At 44.3% G+C, this 23,180-nt stretch overlaps 1 protein-coding gene across 1 annotated transcript in view; it reads right to left on the reverse strand.

Annotated features, from left to right (window-relative positions):
* Positions 1-23,180, reverse strand: part of LOC147693336 (transient receptor potential cation channel subfamily M member 2-like) — a 136,409-nt gene that overhangs the window by 30,526 nt on the left and 82,703 nt on the right. The window contains exons 8-10 of the mRNA XM_086933209.1: positions 22,131-22,218; positions 9,564-9,651; positions 5,756-5,907 (exon numbers count right to left, since the gene is read on the reverse strand). Coding sequence (XP_086789335.1) covers positions 5,756-5,907; positions 9,564-9,651; positions 22,131-22,218 — 328 coding nt within the window. The remainder of the gene's footprint in view (positions 1-5,755; positions 5,908-9,563; positions 9,652-22,130; positions 22,219-23,180) is intronic.

The following is a 23,180-nucleotide window of genomic DNA, read 5'->3' on the forward strand; positions in this document are numbered from 1 at the left end:
GCTGGGAATCATTGAGCAGAGAGGACCTGACTGTGCTCATCAATTCTGGTGAACAAGTGTTATTCCAAAGCAAGCGGCGGGCATGTTCGCCCCACCATCCACTCATTGCGAAAGTTAGGTATGGTTGAGCAACTCAATGCTGGGGCCTAAGCCCTCCTTATATAAAATGGTTCTCCACCAACTAAATAAAGTTGTTCAGTCCCTCCTCATAGAAAGCTGTGGTTCTAAGAGCTAAACGGCAGGGTCCAATCCCTCTATAGTGGAGTGGGCCTACTGGCTGGATTGTGAATATTTTGTGGATACCTAGAATGATGGTTCAGCTGGTAGATCCAGCCTCTCCTTAAATTTAAGATGTAAGTATAACTTTAGAAGTTCTAATGTTTGTGTATTCTAAGTTTGGTTTGTATAGAAACAATATCAAACATTTTCCTAACTATACCCAGGTTTAACCTTTGGTGTTATCATTACATTTAAAAGTTTTTTTATTTTTAACAAAACATGTTTGCGATCATAGAGTTTACTGTTGTGGAGTGAAGTGTTATTAAGTGAATTATAGTAATGTTGAGAGGAGGACAGTGTTGTAAAGTGTACTGTCATAGAATATAGTGTCGTCGAGTTGGTGTGGAATGTGGTACAGAGGAGTAGCGCACAGTGGAATAGTGTACAGTGGAGTGGCATAGATTGGAGTTTTGAGCAGGGGAGTGGGGTAGAATGGAGTCGAGTTGAGTATGATAGAGGAGAGTGAAATTGTGTAGTCTACAGTATCATAAACTGTTATATGGTATAGATGTGTGTTGTATAGGACAGTGGCATGGACTACACAAGAGTGGAAAAGCCTAGTGTAGAGTTGAGTAAATTGTTATAAATCGTTGTGGTCTTGTACAGTACAGTGGGGTCTTGTGTCGTAGAGTCTTGGAAAGAGTTGTAGAGTGGAGTAGAGGGTTGTACACTAAGGTGTAGGGGCATAGAGTGGAGTAGAGGTAGGCACAGTTTACTGTAGGAGCACAGAGTCGAGTACAGTGATGCATAGTGGCACAGAATGTAGTAGAGGTTTATAGTGTGGAGGTGTATACAGAAGAGTACGGTGGGGCGGTGTACAGTGGAGTGCTGTACAGTGCCATAGAGTACGGTAAAGTCAAGTGTCATGCAGTGGAGCAGAGTGTAGCATGGCCCAGTAGAGTTTAGCATTGTGTTCTAGAGTATAGTGGTGTGCAATCAAGTAGAGTGGAGTGGCATAGCATGCAATGGAGTAACGTGTTGTAGAGTGGTGTGGAATGGAATGGAATGGAATAGGTTTTTATATAGCGCGATAGTTACCCGCAGGCGTCCCAGCACTCAAGCCGAAGTACAGGAGAGTCAGGCAGGTCAAGGTTATCTGTTGAAGAGGAAGGTTTTTAATTTTTTCCGGAAAGGCAAGATGTTAGGTTCCGACCGGATGGAAAGAGGAAGGGAGTTCCAAAGCCTTGCTGCGTTAGTTGAGAACATTCTTCCTCCACTTCTTTCTCTTTTAAACCTGGGAATGGTGACTTGAAAGGCGAGAGTCGACCTTAGCTGTCTGTTGGGGTGGTAGGGGGTGATCAGAGTATGATTGAGAATTGCTCCCTTTCTCCAGTAAGCACGGTGGGCGATACACATGCTTTTGAAGCTGACTCTGTCTTTTACAGGTAGCCAGTGCAGGGCTCTGAGTTCGGTTTTCACTGATTGCCGACGGGGAATGCGCAGAAGAGTCCGAGCAGCGCAGTTTTGAAGAACCTGCAGTTTTTTCAGGGTGGATTCAGGGGCTCCTAAATATAGGGCGTTTCCGAAGTCCAGCCGGGAGAGGATTAGACCCTGGACCATGATTTGTCTGGCCTTGAAAGGAAGGAGTGGTAGGATCTTTCGTATGAGTCTAATTATGCTCATGCAGGTGGCTGCTAATTTGGTTGCCTGGTGGCCGAAGTGTACTGGACTGCTGTGTTGTAGGGTGTCGGAAAGTGTTGTAGAATGTCAAAGAGTGGATTAAAGTGTTGTGAAGTAGAGTGCGGTGCAGTATGGTAGAGAAGAGTGGGAAAGACTATCATACAATTGAGTGGGATAGAGTAGCAGATAGTATAGTGGCATAGAGTGCAATAGTATCATACAGTGTAGTTGTATCTGATAGAATAGGGTAACTTGAGGGGAGCAGCAACGAGGGAGTTGCAGATAGTGTCATGGAGTAGAGTGTTGTAAAGTGCTATAGAGTAAAGTAAAGTGTTGTATAGGGGCATTGAGAAGAGTACATTGTTGTACAGTATAGTGTTATACAGTGGAGTATAGTGTGGTACAGTGGAGGGGTGTAGAATGTTGTAGAGTATAGTGTAGTGGAGATAGGAAGAGTGGAGTGGTTCAGAATGGAGTAGAGTACAGTGGAGTGTCATAAAGTGAGTGGCGTACAGTGCAATAGCTTAGAGTGGATTGTCATTGACCTCAGTGGCGTACAGTGTAGTGGCATACAGAGGAATAGCTTACAGTGGAGTGCTGTACAGCAGTGAGTGGAGTGGGGTAGAGTGAAGTGGCGTATACTGGAATAGCAGAAATTGGCGTACAGGGGAGTGGTGTAACATGGAGAGGCATAGAGTGGGGTGGGGTAAAGTGGAGTAGCGTACAGTGGAATTGCATTCAGTGGAGTGGTATAGAGGGGAATGGTGCAGAGGAATAGCGTACACTATAGTAGCACACACTGAAATAGGTAGGGGGAAATATCAAACCTAATGCATACATCTAAGGGCTAAATGAAGAACATAGGCAAAATGTACGTAAAAATAACATGGCTGTCTTTAACTTTTGTAAACGCAGTCAGCCAATTACTTAATGACTTGTCATCGCTATATACTGAAATACTTCCACGATATACTGCAAAATTTGGGAAAGTACGCATAAAAGTGCATCAAATGGTGTACCACATGTAAGAGAACAATTCTTCATTGTTAACATATTATCATTCCATTGGCGCTTAAAATCAAATCATATTGTTCCGTCTTAATGTCAACAATTGATATTGCATAGTACTGTAAAGGAAAAAGAAAGAGAGAAGAATGTGCAGAGTTACGATTACAGTACCAGTTTTTCCACTATATACAATCCGTGATGAGGAAGGAAGCATCAGTTCAGTGATTACGTTAATCTTCAGTAAGTGTCCTAAGAGGTCCTTATCATAGTTCAATCCATGAGGGCTACGAGTGTCAAACAGTAAAATATAATAATGCCCTAAATTCCCTAATTTTATTTTTCCTCTCCCCTCCTCTCTCAAGTTTCTCTGAGAAAAAAGTTAGTGAGTGCCATTCTGTGCTCCAACATATTCTTCCTCACTAGGAAGACAGTACTTCTCACTTAGCATACGTGGCAAGGGCAGATGTATCTCTTGATCATTTATGTGCTTATAGCCTTGTATCACCAAGAATAGCACATTTTTATTGTTCGATGAAAGCTTTGGTTAACAAATTTCTAGGGAGCCCCTCAATCTCATATAGAAAATGTATATCCTTGAACAATGAGTTGGTCAGTAGCCTTTTCTGGAATCCAATATCAGATTTGTGTCTGGCAAACAAGGACAGATGATACTTTTATTGGCCCAATTATAAGTCATATAAAAACGACAACAAATTTGAAGTTTTCTTGAGATAGGATTATATAAACACTTAAGAGATCAAGGAACACATCTGTTGAAGTTGCAAGAATCAAAGGGGTACTGCACTGCGGTCTCCGAATGGCCACAATCGTAGTGATCAATAAAGTGGGAAAAACTCTTGGTGACTACTAATCATGCATGTGGATTGCCATTTAATTCTGTTTTTTGCCCACTTGGGCTTTATGAAGATTTTCATGTAATTCTATTGTCAATTGTATATTGAGTAATTTAATGACCAATTAGTCAAGCTTTAGTAACTAACTTGCTTAAATGGCCAAAATCTTTTATATCTAGGATTGCCCACTTGGGCAAGACTTTGTGTTGGTCCTAGTATGCAATCAGATGGAATTGAATTTACTTGCATGCATCAGTTTTGGCTCAGTGGTTATGTCAATATAACAAATCACCAACCTACCAGGGTTCGAAAAATATCTGTTATCATATCAGTCTTGAGAAAGACCCTTCTGGTTGATTGCATGGGCAGGAAGCTATGCCCTAATAAAATCTATTAATTACATCTTCCTAGAGTGCCTGCACTTCCTTGTGGCAAAAGGAGTGACTATGGGATGTTTCAGCTGTTTTCTGTCCGCTGCTGAGCACCTGAGTGCAATGCAATGTGCTTTTTCAAGGGCCAGGAAAAGAGTCTATACACAGAGACAAAACTACACACATATATGACATATACAATGTGTATATATTTAAATATATTTTAAAAGTCAAATTATATGTATTTATTTAACACTATTACCTATGGGTAATTATTTTAAGACCTGCCTTCATTAAGTTCTATGGAAGTCTGTTTTTTGTTTTTTTCCTTAAACCCCCAACATTTTGCAGTAGATATTCCCCATGTTCTCACTGCTTCCTCTGCACTGTCCCACATTTAGTACTAAAGCCCTCATTATAAGCGGCCCTGTAAATTGGCTGGATTTCTCCCCTACCCCTTGGCTACCGATATAAAAAGTAGCGGTATATGAGGGGGTGGGGAAAATCTGTCCCATTACGAGTTGGACCCTGAGGGGCCACTACCAAATGAACAATCACCGGGGATTCCGTAATTCCAGGAAAGTTTCCCCTAGTAATTTCTTATTTTGGGCCTGACTTTCACCTGGAGATTTTGGCTGCTTTTAGCTGCTGAAATCTCCCTGTGAAAATTCAGTTATCTGTGTTGATTCTTTAGATCTCATGATTACAGTGAGGTTGGTAACTGTTGTTTCCGGCCCCAAAGAAATTAGGAAGCCACTCATAATGACGACCAATGTAGAAAACGTATATATGTGGAGATCTCCTCATGGAAAAATTAGGAGCGATGGAGGGGGAGATCTCACCCGTAGGTTTGTGAATTGCATCTTGTAGTAGGTAAGTAGTATTACTGTACTACCATTTTATGTACTTGAATATTTTTGAATCTGGCTCAATGATGGTATTCAAATGCAAGGTCACCTGAGGAGCATGCTGTAACATTCAGGAATTAATCTGGAGAAGTTCGGAGCTGGCAAGACCAAGAGCCATTTTCAGTGAGTGGTTGATAATGGCTATATGAAAATTGACACTGTTTGTTGGCTACCCTTGTATTGAGGATGCCTCCCTTGATTGTTGATGGTGAGTATGAACATTGAAGGATTGAAGTGCACCACACTTTGTGGTGTTAGAAAGATTTCATATGGCCATGTCTGAACTGGGGTGGTGTGGAGTGCAAAACAACGATGGACGTAGGCCCAGATCTCTGTACTGGGGTGAATGTATGAAATTGTTCTGCATTCTGTCCATTAACTGTTGTTTTTGCGTTAGAAAGATTTGGGTCACAACTCTGAGCAAGGTTTCTGCCAGGTGACAACAATGGATGTCGAAAAGCAGCAAAATAACAAAGGCCTTTTAAATTTGAAGGTCAGAGGTCCTAACATAGAACAAGTTTTTTTCATATCTCTTCTACAGACTACATACACCTCTTGCTTAATTTTTGTAAACGTGCTACCAGGGATCTATTTAAAGGTCGATCAAGATAACCAGGACAGTCAAGAGAGAGGAGAGTCAAAGCTCTTTGATGCATCATTGAAGCAAACAAACCATCACTGCTGAGATCCCAGGAAAAATTAATAAAAGCCTCACCTGCCAGGGAACCATCTCATCTGGAACTGGGAAGCGGTTGATGTTGGAGTTCGGATATAGCAACTCGCGGGCGTTCACGTGATACCGGCACATGATACCCTCTGATTTATCCCCAGATCCTGTTTCACCTTCTTCAATGGATTTACTGTGCACTGGTGAATAAATCATAAACATTTGAAGTGCCACAGTCGCAACATTTGTGGAATGTCAAGTCTTAAAAGTGATATGTGCATGCGTGGGGCCAGTACCATTGAGAGAAGTTCTAAAAGTGGGAGGGCATCAGTGTGAAGGAAAAAGAAGGATTCCCTAAGAGCAATGGGAATAACATTTGTCAAAACCAAGATCTTAGGTTTAAGTCAAGGAAATATAAAGTTTATAGATTGTTTAAGAAGTGCTGATGCTACCAGTCAGTTGCTTCATAGGACTTATGGAAAAGAAAATAGGAGAAAGAAGACAGATGACCACACACAGCAGATATTTACGGATTCTACACTTGGCCTTGTTAACTTGTTAAAGCGGTGCAGGCAGGCTTTTAATGATCCTTCTCGGGCATGCGTCTTAGCATAGGGTAAGGGAATTCAAAGGGTACAGCCGTAAAAAGGCCAGACCCTATCACTAGCCATTTTATCTCACGAGAAGCAGCAAGAAATTACGGGTTCACATTCAAGTGGTAGAGGAGCAGCCATTTGGGGCTGTAATGTAGTCGATCACCTACACTTAATTGCAGTAGTAAATCCATGAACAATACTTTGCAGGGAAAAGGTAATTCAGTAATGGGTAATGACATGGGATGATTCTTTGTAGGCTGTGATCACACAGTTTCCTTGTAAGAGACCTGGCTGAGATCAGCTTGATGTTTTCCTGGCCCACTGTATTATATTAGAATGACATATGTAACTTCATATGTAACTTCCTAGGATCACCTCTGTTAGAGACACATCAATGGCCTTTGCTATGATGGCTGACTGGCACAGCATGGTACACTCAATGATGCAGAGATGTTAGTGCGAAGTCGAATCTTTGGGTTGTTGATGATCTTGGTGACTCTGTCCAGTGATCCTAGTGAACAGCTGTCAGAGATGAGCCAGCCAGGCACTGAGATCCTGTTGTGATGCAACAGTCTGAACACGAGTGCCTGCAAGCGATGCAATTACCTCACTGAAGAATGTGATCATACCATCACACACTGGGTGCCATGCCATCACTTTTGGTGCATAAGTCCAGGTTAGGATGAAGGTGTACTTTGAGATGGCATCATGAGTTGTGTCGGCTTGAGAAGATCAGAGGCAAAAGATTCAATCAGTCCTTCCAGCAGTGGGACATCAGACAGCGTATGAGTCGCGGCCCACCTCATGAGCAGATGCTCCGGGGCTCGTGGTGCTGGTCTTTGCAGGTGGCCAGTGTCAGATGATCAATGCCAGGGCTCCTTCCCTGTTCCAGAGGATAGGACTGGTGGGAGCTACTAGGAGACAACCCTTTCTTCATCCACCCCCCACGTTGTCTTGTGGATAGTGAATATGATGCTGTATTCATCTGTGCCTTGTATTTGAAAATGCTTAATAAAACTAGCTGAAATGGCAATATGTTTTTCTTGTTTGAGAAGCCCTCTCATTAACTTTGCCATGCCCTTGAAAGTCTGCAGTTTTAGGTACTACTGAATGTTTAGTAATGCAGTCCTTCTTGTTTAAATGTAGGTGTATTGCCTCAAACAGTCACTAAATACCACAGATGAGGTCACTCAAAGCTAATTCGAGATGAGAGGAATCACTGCATAAATTACTTCAAGACTGGAGGCAGCACAAGAGCACGGTCTAAACTGGTCATACCTGCAAGTGATCAATGTCAGTGTGATATGGTTGTTTGTTAAAAACAATAAAAGAACGAAAAATAAGAAAATGCCAACTTTCTAAAAGCTTCATTTTCAGACTTACAACTTACAATCCGACTTCACTGTAAGTTGTGATTTTAAATTGTGAGTTCAGAGGCACCAAACTCCAAATTTCTATCTTTTGCTTAATGTAAATTATGCTTAAATGTTGTTTTAATGCAATCCCAATGTTAACCCATGGGAGAGATAGACCTTGTAGTAGTGAAAATCGAATTTAGCAGGTTTTCACTACCAGGACATGTAAAACTCAAAATTATATGCCCTGACTTTTAAATACACTGCACCCTGCCCTTAAGGATGCCTCAGGCCTACCTTAGGGGAGTCTTAAATGTAATAAAAGGGAAGGCTTGGGCCTCACAAGTAGGTTTACTTGCCAAGTCGAAATGGCAGTTTAAAACATGCCACACAGGCTCTCAGTGGCAGGTCTGACTCATGTTTAAAGGGCTACTGAAGTGAGTGGCATAATTAGTGCTGGAGGCCCACTAGTAGCTGTTAATGAATAGGGCATGGGCACATGTAATGTCCTTTACTATGGACTTGTAAGTAAATTAAATAAGGCTATTGGGGATAAGCCAATATTACCATGTTTAGAGTACAGAGCATATGCAAGTTAGCACTGGTTAGCAGTGGTAAAGTGCTCTGAATCCTTAAGCCAGCAAAACAGGAGGTCAGAAAACAAAAGGTCTGGGGAAACCAAAACCAAGGATGCCAGGTCTAGCAGCTTGTATATATATTCTTGTGTGAAGGCAGCAGGAGGGACCTCTTCACTGTACCATCCATTTCTTTTGTGGCCCTGAAGTAGTTATTGAGGCAGCTAACCCCCGTTTTCCATCTATGAGATGCTGTAGCTGGATCTATCACTTCATTAAATGGGGGAAGCACCACCATGGATGTGTGTGTGGTCCCGCCGCCATAGGTGATATGTGGGTGCCAGATCCTGTTTGCTGCTGGGGCCTCCTGTTGGTCATCTACCACTCTTAGGAGTCTCTGACCTGTCCTTCCAATCTTATACTTGTTGCCTTTTTATACAAGTATTATCTTTTGGTATTTTTCCTTTTCTTGCACACATCACAATGGCCCTAGGTAGGCTGCTAAGTCAAGTGTGGAGCCGGAAGTGGAGGTTGCTCCTTCCCCTCAGTGGTCAATGCTTCCCTCACTGCTCAATCATACACTGAACATGGGCATTCCTGAAGCCGGACATGGTGGCGGGCAGTCAAGATGCTCTTATCGCCTCAGTGAAAGAGGAGCACACACCACTTTGGTTCACAAGTAATCTCCAGATTTGGCAGAGGTAGGGGCGGTGAGTGGGCTCGGTTGAATGGGCCAGTTTGGGTGGTTCATGGTAGCAGGTATCTATGTTTTCCCAGGAGGGGGGAAGGTCTTCCCTATCCCATCCTCAGTTTCCATTGTAGTGTCTGGCACTTATACCAGACTATGAAAGCAGTATGCTGACATGAATGACACTGGAGGCTGTTTGCACAGTCTGGGAATGAGCGCATAGCAGTCACACTCTCCTTCATCCGCCCTCGGCCATCTTGGTGCATGCAACATGCAAGTCCTTTAACATGGGTTGAGTGGCTCCCTACAGGAATATAGAAAGCGGAAGAACCATCATTACACGATGGCTGCTATACATGAATGCACATGTGGGGCAGGCATTTTGGAATGTTTTGAATTCTGAAAGTTTGTTGTGTAATCCAATAAGCATTGGCAAAGCCAAAACCACAAGTACTGATGGTGCATGGTAAAGGGTGGCAGTGAATAGCGGTGGGTGCCACATCCTCCACTGACAATGTGAAAAGGCCTAGGAGAGTTGGCGATGATGCTACATGAACTGCCCATACCCAATTTCCACAAGGCAGCCTCCGGGTAGTGATGGTGCAACATACGATAATACATAAAAAGATATAGCATGCTTACCAAGAACTGGAGCACTTTCCCTTGACCCAAACCCGCTCTCCGTCAGCGTTTCAATGATCCAGCTCAGGGCCTTTGTTGACTGGGACATCTACATGGAATAAAGTCAATATTTTCACAAAATTCATTAAATCCATTGACAGTTTTCTCCCCAGTGTAGGCAAAAACAAATGTTCGCAAAACACAAAGCAAGCTTATGTGATAAATATAAAAACAAGACAGAGTTAAACAGCTGATGATTTCCATATCTCAGATATTTTTACCATATAAATAAATACATATGGCTTTATGATTATGATATTGCTTTGAAATGAAAATGAGGGATGGGGTCTGAGCCACCAGGCAACTGGAATCACTTAAACACCCTTCGTTTAGTTTCAGAACTCCCCTCCTACTGCCCGACTATCGGTAGGGTCGGTCGAAGTTGAGGTACCAGTCTCTAGTGCCTCAGGTGGGTATCCCACAGTGTTGCATGTCAATTTTTATTCAAAGCGGAAGATCCCAAGATAGGGCCCAACTAAAATCTCTTGTCGGAAGGGTATATCCTTGATCAGCGACTATAAGTGTATCTTGACAGAATGGAATAAGGTATCTGAATGCTAAAGGAATGTCATGGAAAGGAAGTGTTTAGTGACAGGTCCCTCTGGTGGACTAGTCAAGGAAAACACCACCCCAATGGACATCAGGTGAGATAGACTAATGTCCTAGCTCGGATTTGGAGAGGAACTCTTAGCACTTAATACTGATAGTTCGACAACTGGCATGAGAACTTAAGTATCCACAGTGTCTTGGAGTAACTAACCTGAACTGTCCAGATTTGGTGCTGAGTGCAAATTACCTTTTTCTGTGTTTTTGTAGCTGGTGAGAAATACAAGAGAAAAAGAGAGAAAATGCAGGAATAACCTGCACACCAAATTCACTCATTTTACCTTGCTGTTCTGTGCATTGAAGTGGATTCATTTATGTATTAGCTATCAGGGGCACATTTTATGTGTGGTGGGGTGTTTTCACACCAAGATTTACACCCAGGTTCTAGAGAAAGCCTGAAAGCCCCAAGTTAAAATGAAAGAAAAACCCCTTCTCACTGATTTTTGCGCCAATGACAAAAAATTCCAAGAGTGTTTTATGTTGCTAGATGTCCACCGTGAACGGCTCTGAAATACAAACCTCTTTTTAAGAAAAGTTGTTAGTGTTGGAGTGGGCAATTGGTCCTGACACAAGATAATGGCTGCACCCATAATGCAGAGTTTGACGTTGTTTACCAACTTGGGGAACACTAGGAAGGCTAGAGTTTGAGGATGCTCACAGAGTTTAAAATGAGTTCCACTTAGATTCATTTTATGTAAACATATCTTGGTTCTCAAATTTGCCCTGAGTATTCAACAAGTTTCAACCCCGATGATGCTCCTGTGAGTGTGTAGGTATTCAACAAGTTACAAACCCCATGATGCTCCTGTGAATGTGTGGGCATTCAACAAGTTTCATAAGTTTCAAACCCCTATGATGCTCCTTTTGATGTGTGGGCATTCAACAAGTTTCAAGCCCCATGATGCCCCTGTGAATGTGTGGACATTCAACAAGTTTCAAACCCCATGATGATCCTGTGAATGTGTGGGTATTCACTAAGTTTCAAACCACATGATGATCCTGTGAATGTGTGGACATTCAACAAGTTTCAAACCCCATGATGATCCTGTGAATGTGTGGGTATTCAACAAGTTTCAAACCCCATGATGATCCTGTGAATGTGTGGGTATTCAACAAGTTTCAAACCACATGATGCTCCTGTGAATGTGTGGGTATTCACTAAGTTTGAAACCACATGATGCTCCTGTGAATGTGTGGGTATTCACTAAGTTTCAAACCACATGATGATCCTGTGAATGTGTGGACATTCAACAAGTTTCAAACCACATGATGATCCTGTGAATGTGTGGACATTCAACAAGTTTCAAACCCCATGATGATCCTGTGAATGTGTGGGTATTCAACAAGTTTCAAACCCCATGATGCTCCTGTGAATGTGTGGGCATTCAACAAGTTTCATAAGTTTCAAACCCCTATGATGCTCCTTTTGATGTGTGGGCATTCAACAAGTTTCAAGCCCCATGATGCCCCTGTGAATGTGTGGACATTCAACAAGTTTCAAACCCCATGATGATCCTGTGAATGTGTGGGTATTCACTAAGTTTCAAACCACATGATGATCCTGTGAATGTGTGGACATTCAACAAGTTTCAAACCCCATGATGATCCTGTGAATGTGTGGGTATTCAACAAGTTTCAAACCCCATGATGATCCTGTGAATGTGTGGGTATTCAACAAGTTTCAAACCACATGATGCTCCTGTGAATGTGTGGGTATTCACTAAGTTTGAAACCACATGATGCTCCTGTGAATGTGTGGGTATTCACTAAGTTTCAAACCACATGATGATCCTGTGAATGTGTGGACATTCAACAAGTTTCAAACCACATGATGATCCTGTGAATGTGTGGACATTCAACAAGTTTCAAACCCCATGATGATCCTGTGAATGTGTGGGTATTCAACAAGTTTCAAACCCCATGATGCTCCTGTGAATGTGTGGGCATTCAACAAGTTTCATAAGTTTCAAACCCCTATGATGCTCCTTTTGATGTGTGGGCATTCAACAAGTTTCAAGCCCCATGATGCCCCTATGAATGTGTGGACATTCAACAAGTTTCAAACCCCATGATGATCCTGTGAATGTGTGGGTATTCACTAAGTTTCAAACCACATGATGATCCTGTGAATGTGTGGACATTCAACAAGTTTCAAACCCCATGATGATCCTGTGAATGTGTGGGTATTCAACAAGTTTCAAACCCCATGATGATCCTGTGAATGTGTGGGTATTCAACAAGTTTCAAACCACATGATGCTCCTGTGAATGTGTGGGTATTCACTAAGTTTGAAACCACATGATGCTCCTGTGAATGTGTGGGTATTCACTAAGTTTCAAACCACATGATGCTCCTGTGAATGTGTGGGTATTCGATGAGTTTCAAGCCACATGATGCTCCTGTGAATGAGTGAGTATTCAACAAGTATTCAACACGTTTCAAACCCCAAGATGCTCGAGAACTGCCTGCTCCCAGCACGAGGAGGAAGGGTCTCGCTCAGGTCCAAGTTAAATCAGACCATTCTGGAGTGGGCCTAGTACCTCAGCTAGTTCATGTGATACTGATTGTAGCAATAACGAAAATCAAATAAAAAGAAAATGTGATGTGATGTGGGTTCAGAGGGAGGTTGCATTAATGAAAGGAAAAAGGGAAAGAGGAGAAGTCCGGGGCATGGCTTTGCGCTGACCAAGATGGTGGCGTAGCTCTTGAGCTCTGTCCGGGCCTGCGTCAAAGCCCGTAAAATCCGATACAGATCCAACAGCCAGAGGGGAGAGAAGCACAGCTAAAGGTCCCTGATATCAGTGTGCGGCGGAGAGGATATTTCTGATCCTTGGCGATGCAGGATAACCGCTACACCGAGCCGGCGCCCAACCCGACAACGACGCAGCTGCCCTAGTGAGAGGGGGGTGGAGTTGCGTATCTCGCCGGCTTGCAGCACGTTATAAAAGGCTGGGGCTTTGCACTGCGTGAGGCCCGTGGCTTACAGCCTAGGACTCGAGCGACTATAACAGTGCTTGGCGGCTCCCGAGTGATTGCTTCTGCCACTGCATGCCACAAGGTGAGACCCGGTGGGACTTTCTTCCCTTCCCAGCACGCCAGAAACGCCCAAACCCGTACCATGCGGTAGCACTGTGAATTGTGGATACCGGAGATCTGACGGGGGCCCCCATGTGTGCATTTTGAAGGGGTACATACTCCGACAATAACTCGACCTGAAGATAGAGATTAGCACCTACGAACGATGGCCCCGGACTACTAGCCCCTGTGTATTGCTCAGAGTGTGAAGTGTAGACACAACATGATGGCTTGAGGCGGTAAAAACGGGGGAGGTGTGACTCACGTGGCGATCTGGTGGACCCGAACGGAGAGAGCATATGAGTGTGGTCTTGGGCCTCCCCCTCTCCTTTTTCCACTTGTCCATAAGTGGGCACTTTGACTATCAGATTAACGTTCTTTGAAGGCCGCAGTGCTCCCGCCCCATGACAGGCCGGAATCCTTCTTGATAGCAGAGAATACGGACCCCTTGGACGGAGACAAATACTGGCTGGGTGTGGGACGATAGTCCCTGACCATATTGTGGTGCTTGGCCTCAGCGGCACACCGCACCATGACGAAGCTGAAGGGAGCTACGGCCTCTGTCTAAGTCAATAAAATGGACAAATATACTGTACAGTGACAGGTCGCCACTGAAGAAGGGGCGCAAGACGACAACATGGCCGCAGAAGAACCATCACTCAGCTCAATTATGGCGGCGATACAAACAGTAGGAACTAATCTAGAGATTAAATCGATATGGTCACGATCGAGATGAACCTCATGAGGGCTGATATGCGCAAAACGTCTGAAAGGGAAGAAAATATAGGGGAGCTGCAGTCTGCGACACATAAACTGGAGGAAAGGGTCCAACAATTGGCTCATCAACATAGAGAAATGGCACTCCACCTATATGATCAGGAAGGACGAGCCCGCCACAACAACATCCCGGTGGTGGTGGTGTCTGAAGGGGCAGTAGGCCCCAGCATGGATCTCTTCCTCGAAGATCTTATCCTGCATCACCTCAAGCCCAAAAGACTGTCACCGTTGTTCTCTATAGAAAGGGCGCATAGGGCCCCAATCCCTAAGCCAAAACTTGGTGTGCCGCCTCAGACCATCATCGCACATATTTTGAATTTTCGCGACCGGGATGCCATCCTGAAAGCATCTAGGGTCAATGGCGACCTCCCCTACGATAATACAACAATCTGTTTCTTCCCGGACTTTTCTCTGAAGGTCCAGCGAAAAAGACGCTCTTTATAAGGGATAAAACGGGCTCTAAGAGACAAGGGACTCAAGTGCATGATGTTCTTCCCCGCCAAGTTGAAAGTAGTTGATGGTGACAAATCTTGGTTCTTCCTGACGCCGGACGATGCTCAACGGTAGCTCAATGAGGGCCCATCCCAGTCACATCGCCGACGTGAGGAGATAGACCGTGGAATCACTGGCCAGCGCCCTAAAGACTCATTGCACTGGCGTGGAGACAAGATTCGCTCGCCATTGAGATCCAGAAGTTCCCGCTTGGAAGCCCTGGCAGTGACATGGCACGTGCTGAAAAATGAAAGACTGCATGAACTCTACTGGTCTGTAGTTATCCTCATTTTGTCTTTTTGTAGTGCCGGGTTGGATGGTTTACCTTCCTCAGGACACAATATGACCTCTGCTAATTCAGTATTGGACTGGCAAAATGCTGAATGGACTATGGACTTTAGAATGTGATATTAACTCTCAATAATGTCGGGCATGGTTGCGGTCCAGGGAGGGAGAGGATATTGGGCACTGACACTGCACGACCCTATATTTAATGTTCTTTGTTCTTGGGATCATAGACGCTCTACTATTGGGGATGTGGGTAGGTTTAGACCTACTAGGCAGGGATGCGGGGGCTTGTTACTCTTGGGGATGGTAGGGAGGGTATTGTTATTATTATGTATTGTCATAGAAGCAAAACTATCCCTTTCCCTCATCAGAAATCTGAAATATGGTTATATGCCTATGTCATTATTCCAACTGAGCGGCGACGGGAGGTGAAGTATTCAGCTGTAGATAATGTATACCTGCAATACGAAGTTTTTTTGGATGTTATCGTTCTGATAGTTACCAATCTGCAAACACTGACACACAGTCATTACGGGAATAAGTTCACAATTGACCTTAGATATCCAGCATGTCACGAACACCCACGCCTTCTATGGCCTCATCTGATCCAATGTCACAACACACCACAACGCCCTCGTTATCGTTCCTCTCATGGAATGTTAATGGGCTGAGAGACAAGATAAAACGTGGGTTGATGCTGCAATATCTAAAACGCAAGGACCCAGCAGTTATACTTTTACAGGAAACACACTTAGTAGGATCCATGTGTAAAGCAGTTGACCGGTGAGGGTTCCAATTGATAGTACACTCAGAGTTCACCACAGGATCCCGAGGGGTGGGAATCCTTGTTAGAAAGCGATTCTCTCTCCTTGTCCAGCGCACTTCTAAAGATGACCAGGGCTGTTTTGCAGCAACCTCCATCCAATGGGAGGGCCGCCTGCTTAACTTAGTGACTGTCTATATCCCACCCACCCTACATGAATCCGCCTTTCAAGATCTGTGCAAATTCCTCCTAGATCTACCGAAAGGAGATTTAATATTAGGGGGCGACTTTAACATGACTATAAATGATGCACTGGAACGTACGCCTGCTCGCCTCCAACATCACCTGAGCTCACCGGTGGCCGAATTTGTGGGAGCCCATGGTCCTCTGGACATATGATGGTTCCAAAACCCACTTCAGAGACAATACACCTTTCATTCAGGGGCTCACAATAGCCTAGCACGCATAGACTATATATTCACGGCACTAGATAACATGGGAAGGATGGGGACGGCCTCACACTTGCCCAGGGGGATCTCTGATTACTCCCCGGTAATGGCGGAGATTCGGGCACGCAGCCCTACCCAAAGTTGTTCATACCTCATATATCCAGGATTCCTCATAAACTTTAAATCAAGAAAGGCTTGGTCACTGCAACAACGCAATATTTTGAAGAAAATGAGACATCAGTCACCATCACCTCCCTGCTAACTCTATGGGAGGCATACAAACAGGCCCTCTCCCTCATAGAGGGTCATAAAAAAGAAAATACAAATGAAGTAGAGACCTTGGAGCAGGAGGTACAGCAATTAGAGTCTCAACATGCCATAGATCCCACTGACCCTACTGCACATTAACTGCGTATTAAAAGACAGGAATATAAAGAATATCTCTGGGCAGATGCTAAAACCCGTCTAATGGCAGTCCAACACAGGATCTATGAATCTGCGGATAAAGCAGGCAAACTTCTTGCCTGGCTAGATAAGAGGGAACGTGCGAATAGATGGATAGCGGAGATCCGAGTTGAAACTAGGGGCGTCACATCAGACCCACAAGAAATAGTGACTGCGCTAGGACAACATTATGAACAGGTATACACATCCACGAATACCACCACTGTCCAGGAAGCACTCGCATTCCTTAAAGACATTCACATGCCGAGGCTCACGCCTCAAGAAATTGAGGGTCTAGAGGCAGACATTACCATGGATGAACTCAAGCCAGCCATCTCTAAGATACAATCAGGTAAAGCCACAGTTCCCAATGGCATCCCAATAGAATTATATAAACACTAGCAGCCCGTACCGACGTTGTCCGGGTATGAAATAGAATGTGTGTAAGGTGACACGCTCATTCGCGTGTGCCCCCGCTTGAGGGCCTCGGCGACCGTCTAACAATTAGAATTGTGTGAGTCTTGAATGATTGTTTCCCGCGGTAAACACCCATTATTCCGCAACTTTCTTTCCGCATACCATCACTCCGCATACTTTCATTACGAAAGTACCATGACTCCGCAATGCCTTTATAACGCATGGCCTTACATTTTATATGCTTTTACCACGCATACATTTACAACGAAATTCGTTGTAAATGTATGAATGGTAAAAGCATGTTTTTTTTTTAATGTTTGGATAAGGGAAGTATGGGTATAGGGGTATATGTTTTGGGGTACTGAGGTATATGTTTTGGGTGTGCTTGGGTATTTTAAGGGTTCAGATATAGTTTTGGGTTACGGGGTACAGGGGTATTTTTAGGGTTTAGGGATAGGTAAGGGTTTTGGAGTACAGTGGTATTTTTAGGGTTCAGGGCTAGGTTAGGGTTTTGGGGTACAGGGGTATTTTTAGGGTTCAGGGTTATGTTTGGGTTTTAGGGTACAGGGGTATTTTTAGGGTTCAGGGGTTGGTTTGGGTTTTGGTGTACAGGGGTATTTTAGGGTGCAGGGATAGGTTTGGGCTTTGGGGTACAGGTTTTTTTAGGGTTCAGGGGTAGGTTTGGTTTTTGGGGTACAGGGGTGGTTTTAGGGTTCAGGGATAGGTTTGGGTTTTGGGGTACAGGGGTATTTTTAGGGTTCAGGGCTAGGTTTGGGTTTAGGGGTACAGGGGTATTTTAGGGTTCAGGGCTAGGTTTGGGTTTTGGGGTACAGGGGTATTTTTAGGATTCAGGGCTAGGTTTCCCGTGGAGCGTCGGTGTGGGTCATAAAAAATAAGAACAGCGGGAAACGAATATGTGATGATATTCCGCAAACCAACATCCCGCATACCATCACTCCGCAATTTTTATAACGCAGGACTATTACTCCGCAAAGCCATCATTTTTAAAACTTTTACAACGCATATGACTTTATCACACATGCCATTATAACGCAAATGCATGTGTGGTAAAGTCATATACATTGTAAAAGTACATTATTAAAACATTAAATATATGTTTGTATATATGTGTATGTGTATATATATATATATATATATATATATACACTTTTTTTAATTTAATTAAAACATTTATTCTTTTAAATTGCATTATTTATATTATTTTTATTTATTTAATTTTGTATTTTATTACCTTTTACACCCTAAAAACTAATCCCACCCTTGTCCCTTCAAATACCCCTGCACCTCATAATCATGCCCACAGCGTTTGTCAAGGCCCCAGCGTGGCACGCCCCCAGCGTGCCCCTTGATGCGGCGCAATTGCGTAATTGGCGCTTTTATGTACGACTCACATGACATGAAGGGCGGAACGTACCACACGCCCCAAGCATTTGTCACGCCCCCAGCACACGCCCACAGCAGTTTGAGTCACGCCCCCAGCACACGCCCACAGCAGAACGCAGACACGCCCACAAGGGACTACTTTGCTGGCACGGTTATTTTAGCTTTTAAATGTATATGGTGGCCGCCTGCATAGCCTATGTTCTTCTGCAGCAACTGCCCTTTCCAACGCTGTATTGGGTGTTGTAATTGGTGCTGTGGTTACGGAGATTACCCGCCTCAAAGGTATGGGCTCCCTCTTTATAAGATTAGTATGGATATGGAGGACAAGGTAGCCCCTTATATGCTTAAAATGTATGAGACGAGTCGAGCCCAAGGAACACTCCCCAGAGATCAGCGATTGGCAACCATTGTGGCCATCCACAAGCCTGGCAAATGGCTGTGGAATGCACATCATATTGACCAATCTCAATTATCAATGGAGAAGCTAAATGTTTAGCCAAAATGCTAGCACTCAGACTGACACCCAATATTGCCAACTGGTCCACCTGGACCAATCGGGATTAATGCCTGGCGGAAACACGGCCTTGAACCTCAGGCGCCTGCATGGCGCACTGGGTCGGAAACACACAGTGCGGGAGGACACTGTGGTCCTTTCACTGGACGCAAAAATGGCTTTTGATTCGGTGGAGTGGGCTTTTTTGTTTGCGGTCCTCCAACATTTAGGGGTTGGACCGAAATTCTGCTCCTGGGTACACCTACTCTACACACCCTATTGCGCATGTAGTCGTCAATGGGCACATATCACGGGAAATCACTTTGGGTAGAGGGATGCGACAGGGCAGCCCATTGTCACCCTTATTGTTTGCATTGGACCTGGAACCACTGGCGGCCTGTATTCGATGGGATCCTATTATCCGAGGTCTAAAATGGAGGAAGGGATTGGAAGATCGCATCTCTCTCTATGCCGATAATGTCTTAATATATATAGCCTCATCCAGGCGATCCCTCCTTGCATTGCTCAACATCTGCACAGTGTTCGGATCGGTGTTGGGATATGCAATTAATTGGGATAAGTCCGTACTCTACATTCTACATGGACTGCCCCCACGTCTGCCAAAGGGATGCACCGACGTTAAGCATGGGCGGAAAATCCGTTCCGCTCGCGGATTTTGCGGATTTTCGGGAAATTCGCAATCCGCGAGATTCGCGAATCTCCCGCAAAATCCGCAAATCCGCGAGCAGCGGATTTTGCTCGCACTGCTCGCACTGTTCGCGTGAGTTCGCGCCCCGCGAATAAGTGCAAAATTGCAGAAATACGCTCTTAGCAAAACTGAAAGTAACTACTTACCAGGTTCAAAAGTTCAGGCTCATCATTAGTAGCCATTTCCTGTAGTGCTTCCTGAGGGGCCCCTCCAGAGTTCAGTTGCCAGTTGAAACTATTATGTGACCCTGCTCTGAACATCAGAATAGTTACACATATGCCACAAAGGTCCTGAATTACAGCTAAGGGAGACAAGCAGGAGCCAGGCTGGAAGTTAAAATCCATTAATCAGCCCCTAATTCATTATTGTCAGTTGGGGCAGGGCAGGTGTTGTAACTAATTTTGCAACAATGAAAGCACTTAGCAAGTGCAAAAGATCACTAATCAGGGCGCACTAAGGAAGCAGGTGCCAGCTAAAAAAATATTCTGTGACACATTAATCAGCCCCAAATTAATTCAGGTCACTTGAGGCAGGGAAGGTGTGCTTTGCTTTGCCGAAAATAATGTACACTGGACAACCAGAGGGTGTGGTGATGAAACAGAGGGTGGCATGGGTGGGCCAGAGGGTGGCATGAGTAGTCAGAGAGTGGCAGTGGTGACAGAGAGTGGCAGTGATGAAGAAGAGTGTCCCAAACAGGCTGGACACGTAGAAACAACAAGTTCGCAAAACTTGCGACCCGACAGGTAAGTTCGCAAATTGCGAAATTGTAAAAACCCTCGCGAACTGGCAGAAACACGGGCGAACAAAAAAAAAAAAAATCCGCAAATTCGCGGGAATTCGCGGATTTTGCGGATTGCGAATCCGCAAATCCGCAAAATTCGCGAACGCGAGATCCGCAAAATTCGCCCATGCTTATGCACGGTCCTGATAGTTACAGATATCTTTAAATACCTCGGAATCCACGTAACAACGTATTGGACGCATTCTTAGCACTTAACTCGCAAGCACCGCTGCAAAGGCTGAAGCATGATATCAAGCACTGGAGAGCATAGCCGCTCACCCTACTGGGCAGAGCGGTTCTTTTCAAACTTAGTGCCCTGCCCAGATTTTTATACGCCCTGCACAACATGCCCTATCCAGTCCCCGACTCATATTTTAGAGCAGTGAACTCGGAGGTCGCTGTCCTCTTATGGGATAGCAAACCAGCAAGGGTGGCAGCGAACAAACTGATCAGAAGTTGGTATGATGGGGGGATTGCTCTAGCCGATATCAAGGCATACTATTGGGCTTCGCAACTCACAGTTATCAATCAGTGGATCCATGTACCTGACACTGACACTGCCTACCGGCTAGGCAGAGTGGCCTTGGGGAAGGGTGGAGTTAATAGGGTGCTTTTCAACAAACGGAAAACCCGAGACCTTATGGGCCCAACGGCACACACAAATCGTATCTGGCACACGGTAACACAGCACCTAGACTGGTCAGACAGACTGAGCCAACACACTCCACTGTGGGACACAGGCAAACTGGGCACACTGGGAAAGAGCAAGGGATTTCAAAAATAGGACCTGATAGGGATCTCCCGGCTGGGCGACCGCTGGCACAATGGAGAGGTTGTAAGCTTTGCCTACCTACAAGAACAATACATGATGGCTCTGGGGAATTTTTTTTGATATATACAGGTTAAACATGCAATAGATGCAGCCTTCCCAGCAGCGAAAATACTCCCTGTATTATCACCTTTAGAGAACCGGATACTAACTGACTATTTAGCCAAAAAAGCAACCTCAATCACCTACAAGAAAATTATTAATAACCGGACAGACCCTCTCGACCGACATAGGGCGATCTGGCAGATGGCGGTTGGAGATATGGACGACCCCAACTGGCGAGACGCGATTGCATCTCCTAAAGAGGTGGCAATCTCCTCTAGACTGCGGCTGATACAGCAAAAAATATTACACAGGACCTATTACACACGGGTATTACTGCATAAGATGGGAAGAAGCCCCGATCCACACTGTTTACGCCTCTGTGGTGCCATAGGTACATTTTATCACACCTTGTGGGAGTGCACACTGCTTACACCATACTAGGCAGCAATGATAGACACCATTACGGAAGTCAGCCAGAAGCAAGTCCCGCTCGAGCCTAAATGCTGCCTCCTTAACAAATGGGGACCAATATACCTTAACCACGCTAAAGGTCAGTGGGCAACGACAGGCATGAGGATAGCTAAATGAAATCTAGCACAAAAATGGGGGTCGGCAAGTGTACCAACTTTATTAGAATGGTGTAGAGATATGGATATGGTTATGGTAGCGGAAAAGGCCACCTTTATTCACAGGGGATGCCCAAAGAAATGGGGAAGATGAGGGGCAAATGGAACATCTATAGGGGAAACATTTGTACACCTCCGGTGTTGGATCAAGACTCAGACGATGAGATATAGCATTATTGTAGATCATAGAGTTGGTGTCTCTGTGGAAACTATGTACCAATTGGCTGTGTGTACTTGCTCTCGTGACTGTAACACTGTATATACAGATGGTCTTTCATTTCAATTAAAAGAATATTTTTTTTAAAAGAAAGAGAAGCGTTGTCTCGTCACCTGCTCTTCCAGCGCTGCCATCCTCTGCTCCATCATCCTTGACCGCTTCTCCTGCTCCACCTCGAAGAGGTTCACCACCGCGCTGACCCTAAGTAGACACAAGAAGGTAAGAAATCTGCCTACGAGCCTCGATATGTGGGTCACTATAAATACAAGGAGCATCCCTGAGCTGATCAGTGACACACTGACTCGTATAATCAAACCACTTTTATTAGCAAGTGTTGCTAAAGCCAATAGGTCTGCTTTCATGTTGTGAAGCATGAAAACACAGACATGCACAATATCTTTGGCGACGGTAATGGTATTGGTGGTAAAGGTGGCAGCATTATAGCTGATGGTGGTGGTAATTGTGTATTTGTGATGATAACATTAAGGGTTCTGTGATAATGCCATTCAATTGGATTCTAAAAGGCCTACAGTAATTACAAAATAGGATTGCCTTCCATTTCTATTTGCAGAAATGCTGATTTAGTTATTTTTAAGATGTAGAACTTTTCACTGTTTGTCTTGTAAAGCAAGCACTTCATAGGAGGTGGAATAATACATCAAGCAGTCAATAGCATGAGGTGTGAGAGTAATACTCCTCTGAGTGAAACCAAAACACACTCTGTGTATTGTAAAGAGTAGGTCAGAGTACATGCTGCAGACAGCTGTCCTGTCAAGTCAGACTTTAGAATGGCACGTCATCAGTTGAGGCAACTCCTACAAAGAATTATTTGAGTTATTTTATTTCGTACAGGAATAGATGCAAACATGGCCAGAATCGTGCTTTGTGATGGGCGGGAGCTATGAGTAGGTCAGAGTTTCCATTGAAAGGAATTTAGAAAAAATACATTTGGAGCCATTCATAGACTCTGTTTGAAACTTTCATTATTGACTGCCCATCCACACTGGGTTCTTATTGGCAAGCTTGCTGACATTTCCCATTTTAACTCCTAAGGATTTTCTGTTCCTTGAAACAGAAAAAAGGCTGCACAGAATTATACTACAATGGGCAAATAGCTCTGAAGGAAAATCTTTGGCTTGATTTGGTGTAAGTCTGTTCACTAG

Source organism: Lissotriton vulgaris, chromosome 8 (genome assembly GCF_964263255.1).
Source record: "Lissotriton vulgaris chromosome 8, aLisVul1.2, whole genome shotgun sequence".
NCBI classification, from domain to species: Eukaryota; Metazoa; Chordata; class Amphibia; order Caudata; family Salamandridae; genus Lissotriton; species Lissotriton vulgaris.